General features: G+C 40.3%; 1 protein-coding gene across 1 annotated transcript; it reads right to left on the minus strand.

Moving 5' to 3' along the window:
* Nucleotides 1-552: 552 nt before the first annotated feature.
* LOC121919481 (olfactory receptor 1030-like) lies at nucleotides 553-6,501 on the minus strand (the record flags this gene model as incomplete). The annotated part of the gene is made up of 2 exons (XM_042446119.1): nucleotides 5,594-6,501; nucleotides 553-562 (listed from the first exon to the last, which is right to left on the minus strand). Coding segments are annotated over exons 1-2 (918 nt in total), but the record flags the coding sequence as incomplete, so codon positions are not given.
* Between the last annotated feature and the right edge of the window lie 4,453 nt (nucleotides 6,502-10,954).

The following is a 10,954-nucleotide window of genomic DNA, read 5'->3' on the forward strand; positions in this document are numbered from 1 at the left end:
TTATAATGACCTGGATGACAGAATTGGGAGCATTACTTATCAAATTTTGCAGATGATACCAATTATGGGAATACTAATACCCCATGAGGACAGGATCAAGATTCAAAATAACCTGAATAGACTAGAAAGCTGGCCAAGCTATACAAAATGAAATTCACACGGAGAAATGTAAGGTATTATTGCACTTAGGGCGGAAAAATAAAATGCACAGATATAGATGGGTGCCACAGGCTGAATGAAACTACTTGTGAAAGGGATCTAGGAGTCCAAGTAGACCACAAGTTGAACAGAGTGAACAGTGTGGATGCATCAATAGATAGTATAGTGTCTAGATCAAGAGAAGTAATAGTGTCACTGTATTCTGCTTGGTTCAGGCCCCACCTAGAATATTGTGTCAGTTCTGGGCGCCACAATTCCAAAAGGACATTGAGAAAACTGGAGCGTGTCCAAGGAGGACGACAAAAATGGTGAAGGGTCTGGAAACCATGCCCTATGAGGAACGACTTAAGGAGCTGGGGATGTTTAGCTGGAGAAAAGAAGGTTAAGAGCTGATATGATAGCCCTGTTTAAAATATTTGAAAGGATGTCATATTGAGAGGGAGCAAGCTTGTTTTCTGCTGCTCCAGAGAACAGGACCCGGACATGGATGCAAGCTACAGGAAAAGAGATTCCACTGAACATTAGGAGGAACTTCCTGACAGTAGGGCTGTTCGACAATGGAATCACTCCTCGGAAGGTGATAGAGTTCCTTCCTTGGAGGTCTTTAACAGAGGCTGGATGGCCATCTGTCAGGGATGCTTTGATTTGGATTTCCTGCTGGCAGGGGGTTGGACTGGATGGCCCTAGTGGTCTCTTCCAACTCTATGATTCTATGATTCTATGATTCTATGTTCAGTTCTTTGCAAGTGAAAGACTATATCACTGCCTCATAATGATATATGCTAAGGTTCTTATCACATTAAGTTTCCTTCCACCAGTTACAGTGCATCCTTGCTATCTGCAGGGGATCAGTTCTGGATCCCCCATGGATAGTAAAAAAACACACGACCTTAAGTCCCATTCTCATTTAGCACCGCTTCCACTTGCGCTGCTGCGTGCGTGCACACCCACTCAGAAAGCCGGGGCTTGCTATCTGCAGAAGCTTAAATCATGGATGGCAAGCCCGTGCTTGGGGCAGGTGCGCTGTAGTGCTATTTTCAAAGTCATAATGCAAGTGGGGATGCTCTCTTCCCTCTTACCCATTTAGAATGTTCCCTTCATTCACTCAAAAAACTTACTGCACACAGTGTTTGGCACTGCCAAACAAGTATCACAACTTTTCATGTTTGGCACACACACATTCTCACAGGTTCCCCCTCCCCCCCAAATATAATATATTTCTATGTATGTGCATGTCTGCACGTCCCACAAATAGAGATAGATCATAAATCAATGGCAGATGAATGTCAGCAGTTACTGATCTACCTATTGAATCAATCTGTCTGTCTGTCTGTCTGTCTGTCTGTCTGTCTAATCACAGAATTCAAAGATATAGCCGCGTTAGTCTGTAGAATCAGTATGGAGTTGATTTTGTAGTACCTTTGAGACTAAACTGAAAGAAAGAAGTTGGGAGCATGATCTTTCATAGACTTCAATCAACTTCCTCAAATGCATATAGCCTACGAAAGCTCATGTTGTCACTTTCTTTATTTCAGTACAGCCAGAAAGAGACATAGCAAAATTAATTATTTTATTTAACTTTAGGTCTGTTTTGGCTTTTCCTTATTTTATGTTTGTGTGTGGGAGACAGGGGGGGGGGGGGGGGGAGAGAAAGATTATCACACTATTTATTTATTTATTTATTTATTTATTTGGCAATAGCAATAGCAGTTTCATTTATATACCACTTCATACTGCCAAAGCAGTCTGTAAGCAATTTACAACTGTAAGCTAATTGTCCCCAACAAGCTGGGTACTCATTTTAGCGACTTCAGAAGGATGCAGGCCTGAGCCCTTGGCTAGTATTGAACTCGCAACTTTATGGTTTCTGAGTGAGTGGCTGCAGTAAAGGCATTTAACCACTGTGCCACCAGGGCTATTTACTGTATTTATACCCCTCCTTCAGCCAGAAAGGCTCTCAGTGCGGCTTACAGATAGTTAATTAGACATTTCCCTGCCCTCAGGCTTACAGCCTGAAAAAACATGACACAAAAGGAGAAGGGAATGGCAATGGGAAGAGGTTCAAATCCCTGTTCAACCATGGAAACCAACTCTATGACCTTGAGCAAGTAACACTTTCTCAGTCTTAAAGGATGGCAATGGCAAACCTTCTCTGAACAAACAAGAAAACCCTATGACAAATCACCTAAGGGTTGCCACAATTCAGAAATGACTTGAAGGCCCACAACAAAACATTAACAGGGTTTCTTAGCACCTCTGCTACATAGCTAAGTATATGTAAAGTTATGCAATCTACAACATGATACAGGATTTTAGTCCATATTATTTTCTTATGTGAATAAATTTCCTGCCATAACAAAAGCATAGGACATCTTTGATATTTTCATATCTCAGTGTCTTTATTTGTTGAGACACATTTCTGGCAAAGGACCCAATATTTACAAATGTTATTTACACTCATATTTTTTTCTGTGATGTGACAAGAAGCTGTTCTTTCATGTGCTCTATGTTTCATTCAAAGTGCTCCAAAGCACATAAAGGAATAAGAGGCATTATACTTTTCAACCAAACAGGTATCTTAGGTTAAAAATGTAAAGATCTTTTAAAGGGTACAACTATTGTTTGAATAAGTGGGTTGAGATTCAGCATCATCACATGTAGTGGCAATGTTGTAGCTATTCTTCATCTCCTCTTCTGGCCCTGAAACCCACTATTTCCAGTGACAGAGTGACATTGCAGCACTGTTCACTGATGGGAGGTGCCTGGTCATGCCATCCTGCCATGTCCTACTTGCAAGCAGCACAGACCTTCATAACTTTGGGTGGCCAACTGGCTTTTATGGTGGATTTTAGGTCATTTGCAGTCATAGCAATAGTGCCATGTTCACAAATGGGAATACGAAGCAGTTAGACTGTTTTAAAGCCAACCTGCAACATCGTAAATGATTAGATCCCAGGTCCCTACAGTGCCCTAACAGGCACCGCCTGAAATATGGGTCTCACCCATGCCAAGTTGCATTCTAGCCTCATACTATACCGAGGCACTACAAACAAGGTTGCAACCTACTGATACTGAGCAGTGTCTAAAAACAAAAACAAAAACAAAAAACAATAGGCAAAAAACAAACCCACTAGAGAACAACAAAAAACTGCTTTTGGATATCACCATAGGATAGTGGAAAATTTTACTGGACAGTGTTGACTGTCATTATTATTTATTTGCTCTGTGTTTTATAGGCTTAACAACCTTTGGTTAAACAATAAATGCATTATTGTTGCTGCTGTAAAAAATTGCTATTCATCCCTGCTATTTCATTCCTTCAAATCAGGGGTAGGCAACCTTTTTGACCCGGGGGCCGGGTTGCTGTCCCTCAGACAACTGGGGGGCCGAAGCCAAAAAATAAATAATTAAATAATTTTTTTAAAAATTAAATATATAAATAAACCAGGACAAATGTAGGACAAAATTTTCAAATGGAAGACCCTTTTTTTAAAAAAATGGAGGACATGTGAAAAAAATTGCTGGTTTTTTAAAAAATGTTAATATAAATGCATGTTTCTGAGGCTTCTATAGACAATTGCCCCCCAAAGGCCCCGGCGGCAATCGGCGGCAGGACCGGGCTGGGGCCGGTCCCAAGGCCTTGCCGGGCCGCATCCGGCCCGCGGGCCGCAGGTTGCCTACCTCTGCTTCAAATAAAGACAGATGTTCCTTCCTTCCATCTTTCTTTTTATTTATAGAAATAACAAGTGGGATAGCTAGAAATAAGAACATATTGCTCTGGGTAGATTGTATTCATTTTGCCCATTGAAAACAACTTCAGCTGTTCAGCTGGCTTTGCTGTTGTGCTATGCTATAAAGGACAATAAGATCCATGAGCCAGCACTCCATGAATAGAGCTGTCACCTTTAGTCAGATATGTTTATGTCAGGAGGAATGGAACTCACCAATGTTATTGGGCCTATAGATATGGTGTTTTCTTTCTTTTCTCTAGAGCAGTGGTGGGCAAAGTGTGGCCTGTAGGCTGCATGTGACCCTCCAGGGATGTTTTCATGCCCCTAAGCTACACAGAGGTCATATTTTCCCCTTTTCCTTCTTTCCTCCTCCTCCTCTGCACTCCATAATGCCTCCAAATGCACTCTAAGATGTATGGTGGACATTTCCACCATTCTTGGAGCCCTCTGGGTCTTTCGTTGGTCAAAACAAATGTTCCAATATTCCCCCCCCCCCCCAAAAAAAAACACCTATTCTTTGCTCTCCAAATTTTCCAAAACCACATTTTGTGGGCTCCCTGAGCTACTGTAGGCACAGAAGATGACTTTTTGAAAATCCATCCATACCAGCAGAAGCATTTGAGGGGGGGAATATGCAGCCCCTTAGCCTCTTTCACAGTTGCTTACCCTTGCTGTACAGTTTAATTGTTTTCTTGAAAGGCCTGTCATGGTAGACTTCAAATTATGAGAAACCTGGGTGCAATAAACTTGTACAGACAAGCATCCTTAATCCTTGTGTTTTCTCTTTCATCCTGTTCCTCCCAGATATACATAAATTCATATGTACTTATTACAATCTAAAGTAAATCCAGTTTTTGGAGTTACCAGCAAGTTCTGGTGTGAGAAACCACAAGTGAAATTCAGTTTTTCCTGAAATGAACCCTGATATAAAATAATTACAGACATGTCAACCAGTGCTGCTGTACTTATCAGCTAGTCCAGTGAAATCATAGGTGACGATTCAAACAGGTACATAATACATATAAAATATCATGAGAAAACAGGATTCATTGGAAAATATAAAAATGCTGGGTAAAATGGAGAGTAGCTGGAAAAGAAGAAGAACCTTTTACAGATCGATTGACTTGGGAAAGGAAGTGATGGCCCTGAGTTTGCAAGACCTAAAAAGACTAGCTAGTAACAGACCTTCCTGAGATACCTCATTCATAAAGTAGACATAAGTTACAACAACAACACATAGAATTTATCCTGCTTATGAAAAGAACAATGGTAGACATTTATATTTATTATTCTTTAAGAAGTATTAGAGGCTTATCACATGTATTATTAAACCGGCTTACCTCTATCTGGTTAAAGGGTTAATTTCAGCAACACCCTGATCTTATCACTCACTTTCTACCACCAAAATTGCCACCTGAATACATCCCAGGGCCATCTTTGCTTGCAGAGCCACTACTCCTGGCTCTTTTTGAATCCAGGAGGTTTTCAATTTAAGAAAATGGTTGTGGGAGCAGCTATACAAGTGGGGATGGCCCCAGGATGTATTCGGGTGGCAATTTTGGTGGTAAAAAAGCATGTGATATGATCAGGGTGCCACCTGAATTAACCCTTAAACCAGATAGAGGTAAACTGGTTTAATAATACATTCGATAAGGTCCTATGTAAAGGCAACATTTTGACTCAGTAGTTTCCTTCCCAGTAACCTCTTCAGTGCACCCTTTACCTCCTTGTTCCTCAAGCTGTAGATCAATGGATTTAGCATGGGGATCACCACAACATAGAACAAAGAGACTATCTTGCTTTGTTCAAGAGATAGGCTAGAAGGATGTCTGACATACATGACCAAAAGTGTCCCATAGAAGAGGGTAACAGCTGTCAGGTGGAAACCACACGTCGAGAAGGCTTTGAGTCTACCCTCAGCAGAAGGCTTCTTCAGAATGGTGGATACAATGAAAATGTAGGAGATTAGAATAATAACAAGGGAGCTGATGAGATTGAAACTGGCTGAGATCAGCATTAGGTTTAGTTTGACATGGGGGTCAGAGCAGGAAAGCTTTAGGAGAGGTGGGTCAGCACAGTAAAAGTGATTGATGACATTCGAGCCACAGAAAGTCAAGTGGAAGGTGAATATGGTCTGAATCATGGCATCAAAGAAACCATATGTTGAAGGAACCACTACCAGCCAGATACATACATCCCATGACATTTTTGTGGTATACATCAGTGGATTGCAGATAGCCATGTATCTATCATATGCCATGACAGCCAAGATGAAGGACTCTGTGAGACCCAGGCCAATGAAAAGATAACACTGTATCAAGCATCCAGCAAACGAAATGTCTTTATAGCTGGCTGCTAGGTTTGCCAGCATTCTTGGGGTGACATTGGAGGAGTAACAAAGGTCTACAAAAGACAAGCTGCTGAGGAAAAAGTACATAGGAGTATGGAGTTGGGAGTCCATCTTTATTATAATAATCATTCCCAGATTTCCTACCACAGTAATAATATAGACCAGCAGGAACAACACAAAAAGTGGAAGCTGCAGTTCTGGATGATCTGCAAACCCCAAGAGAACAAATTCAGAGACAGCTGTATGGTTTCCGGCAGCCATTTAAAAAAAAATGTTTTACCAGTTGAGATTAAATACAAAAAAGAAAGAAATGCACAAGATCTACAAATTTTGCTAGGAGATTAATTTTGCTACAAAGTGTCTGTGTTTCTTTCTTCATTTGTCTGCCCTGGAGAGAAATATATTTACAAAGATATACATAGGAAAATATTGCATTAGAATAAACAGAATACATAAGCAAAATTAGAATGTACATAGGTTTTACATGAAAGATCTCAAGCAGGAGAACAGATCCTTCCCCAGACATTCATTTGGATTTTATTTCCCAAAAAAGGAAAGGAAAAGAATTGTTTTGTTCTAGTGTGACATCTTGCAACTATCTTCTTCTACACATCTTTTGTTTGTGAAGGATAGCAAAAATAGAATCACAGAATCATAGAACTGAAAGAGACCACAAGGGCCATCCAGTCCAACCCCCCTGCCATGCAGGAACTCTCAATCAAAGCATATCTGACAGATGGCCATCCAGCGTCTGCTTAAAGACCTCCAAGAAGGGAGACTCTACCACTCTCTGAGGGAGTGTGTTCCACTGTCGAACAGCCCTTACTATCAGGAAATTCCTCCTAATAATAATAATCTTACACTGGAATCTATTAAATTTGCCATAAAACGGGGTGAAGCAACATATTTGACGTAAAGTTGAAGGCTTTCATGGCCAGCATCCATAGTTTTTTGTGGGTTTTTCGGGCTATGTGGCCATGTTCCAGAAAAGTTTCTTCCTGACGTTTTGCCAGCATCTGTGGCTGGCATCTTCAGAGAATGCTTTGCCTGGAAAAAGTTGGGTGTATGTATACTGTGTGAGCCTGGGAATGCAGGAGTGATTTGCATGTGTATTGTTCTGTGCTGATGGCCGGCCTCAGGCTGGGAGGCTAATGCAAAAGAGGATTAATGTCTGCTAACTGGTGATCATTATCTGCTGGGAAAGCCCCTGACTCTGAATGGTTTCCCATTTGCATTTTGCTGTTCCTCAGGACTGGTAGCCAAATTTTGTTCACAACAAATTTTGTTCTGCTACTGCTGAAAAATCAGCAGTAGCAGAACATGCTACAAACCATCCTGGGCATAAAATACTGTTTGAAAACACTGAAGTTCTGGACCATGCCAACCACTACCATGTCAGGATGCACAGGGAAACCATTGAAATCCACAAACACCTGGACAATTTCAATCAGAAAGACGAAACCCTTAAAGTGAACAAAATTTGGCTACCAGTCCTGAGGAATAGCAAAATAAGGACTCACCTGAGTCCAGAGCACTGACACCAGAACTGTACTGAAGGCTAGGTTTATAGTCACACCTAGCCTTAGTTATGGGACATCAAATGTTTTCCTGTTCCAAACATCATACAAAGATCCCCAAAGACATAATAGAATAGTTGTATCATTGTTGATTAGAAATCATCCAGGGATACTCTAGTAATTTCTTTTCTCTAGGGTCGCTGAGCCCAATAAATTAGTTTTGTATGTTTTATGTTTCCCATGGGTTGGGAGGGGGAGAAAGTCCAGGCTCTTTTCTTCATCTGCTTCCAAAGTTGAAGGAAAAGAAGTATTCAAGCCATAAAGATTACACGCCTGGCTATGCTTTCATTTTGAAAAATACTAGGTAATGGCTTAAGTTGGCTAGAAAATAACTGGATAGACACTTTCTTGAAATGTTATGATTTGAGGAGGAATAACATCAGTCAGTGGGAGACATGCTGAGATAAAGGACATTGAGCTTAATGCCCTCTACTCACTAGATCTGCAAGTTTATGTTCATATTCAGAAAAGCTCCCCCCTCCCTAGTTGTTGTGCTACTGTTACAATTAATTTTAACTTCCCTAGCCATTGTGCAGTCTTGAGATAGTTCCAAGAAATAGACGTGTTGTGCTCTACAGTGCATTCTGGTAGCTAAACTCAGTCCGATCATGAGACTGATTGAAGCAATTATCTCAGGTAGCAGATCTTGACAAGGCAGCTACAGCAATCCATCTTCCCTCTTATACTTCCCCCTTCACCTCTCTTGGTGGACAGAACTCTGAATTCCACTGTCACATTTCTGCTAAACAAGCACTTCCTTTACCAGTAGCCAAGTTCTGGAGTATTTCTCTGAACAGATTTATTGAAGAAAAGAAGACATAGAATAACAGGCACTGGTGGCTTTGGACTATTGTCAGCTCTGAAGTACATTTGGTAACACACACCTTTATACAGTTCTTTTTGGGATTCCCACCCTTGAAATCAAGCATTAGCCATTATTGATCAATTTAATTTAGGGGTTCCCACCCAACCAACTTTTCCACCACATTCCCACCAACATGTTGTTTGTACTATAATTCCTAAACATCACATTCTTTCACACAGACTGTTTTTCCTTTTCCCTTCCTTTCCAGATAGGATAGCATCCAGATGGCCAGAACTATAAACATATCTCTCTCAATAGCCCCCCACCTGGCTATCTCACAAATAATCCGCCTTTCCCAGGGTTTCAACCTGCCCTGGGTTGATTGTTATATAGCCCTTCTCCCAAACTCCACAAACTGATCTAACATTGATTTGCTAATGACCTTTATAACATATATCTCTTCCATATATCCTCATTCTCCCTCATACTATGGGGTTGACCCTTTTCCATATACAAAATCAACTTCTCTTTATATAAATAGGCATTTTCATCTAGCATTGAAAAGTCATTTAATCCACCAGTCCATTCTAACATCGATCCCCATCGGGCATCCTAACAGATAGACATTATGGTAACAGTTAAGACATAACTGGTATGACAGCTGTTAACATGTAAACATCAACTAATAACATAACCCCCCTGTCTCAACAACAACCCTTCTTTAATGTATACGATCTATGCACTTCCAATTATATGATCAGAGTTCTCTAATTCTGGTCCATGGCATCGACCATAATGGTTATGGGACATGACAGCCACATAACATGTCTATTCCCTATTCTGTCTGCTAGCCAGTTGCTGGAAAACTCCAACACTTGCCACCGACAGCAATTATTCCTTTTGCCAAACTGTGATGTTTCTGTAGTGTAGAGACTGTAGCAAAAATAAGGGCCTCACAATTCTACACTATATATATCCTACCCTGGAATAAAGATCCAGGACATATCTTTGGGCCTAAGGGTCACATCTAGGCCTAATTCTGTAGTGAATATTTAGTAGTAGTAGTAGTAATAATAATAATAATAATAATAATAATAATAATAATACTCTTTCAATAAATAAACCTATGATACATACAGTCAGTCTTAGGTGGAAGGCTGCTTGCATCAAGAATTAAGAGGCCTGAAGTCACTTCATGGCTGTTTAGTTCCTGAGTGCTGATTGGATGTGTGTCCCACATCTTGGAATGCCAGTGTTGCATTTCCTTGTATTTCTCTCCCACAAAAAGGATTTTCTACTCCTTCCCAAGCAACAGGTAACCATCATTCCTTTTCAAGGGATGTATCCACATTGGAGAAATAATCTAGTTTGACACAACTTTAACTGCCATGACTCAGTGCTATGAAATCTTGGATTTGTAATTTGTTGTGGCACCAGAGTTCTCTGACAAAGAAGGCTAAATGTATCACAGAACTATAATTCCCAGAATAACACTGAGTCATGTCAGTTAAAGTGATGTCAAACTGGATTACTTCTGCAGTGCTGATGCAGCCAAAGATCACTAGCTTCCTTGAACAGTGCTTTCATTATGTATTCCATTGAGAAGCTGTGCATTTGTGGATGCATCTACATTGTAGAAATAATGCAGTTCAACACCACTTTAACTGCCATGGCTCCATCCTACAGAATCTTGTGATTTGTGGTTTTGTGAGGCACCAGCACTCTTTGGCAGAGAAGGCTAAAGAACTTGTAAAACTACAAATCCCAGGATTCCATATGATGGAACTACAGCACTTAAAGTGATCTCGAGCTGCATGATATCGACAGTATAAATGCACCCTACCTTAGATAGTTTTAGTAGCTCTAAATAATTTTGGTTTTGTAAGAGCCATGAATTTCAATATTTATTGGTTACTTGGGACTGAATCTTACTGGTAATCCCATTGAATCAGTTCATAAGTGGTGATGAGCACGTTCATAAATCCAATTGATCAAAGGATTCAGTTGAGATTGCTAATATGATTCAGTTCAATGGTTTCCACTGCTTAAATTTCACTAATTCTTCCCTATTGCTTATGATAACCAATAGGATAGCTATTGAGGATAGCTGTTCTCCCTACTTTCTGAAAGAGGATATATTCAGTTTTCCAGCATTTATCAGTGCAGTTGGCCCTCCATATCTAAGGATTATGCACCCTTGCCTTTCAAGCACCCACAGCATTATTATTTTTTAAATTCCCAAAACCAAACCTTTATTTTGCCATTTTTTGTAAGGGACAACATTTTGCCATTATATGTAGTGGGACTTGAATATCGCTGGATTTTGGAATCC

Source organism: Sceloporus undulatus, chromosome 1 (genome assembly GCF_019175285.1).
Source record: "Sceloporus undulatus isolate JIND9_A2432 ecotype Alabama chromosome 1, SceUnd_v1.1, whole genome shotgun sequence".
Lineage (NCBI taxonomy): Eukaryota > Metazoa > Chordata > Lepidosauria > Squamata > Phrynosomatidae > Sceloporus > Sceloporus undulatus.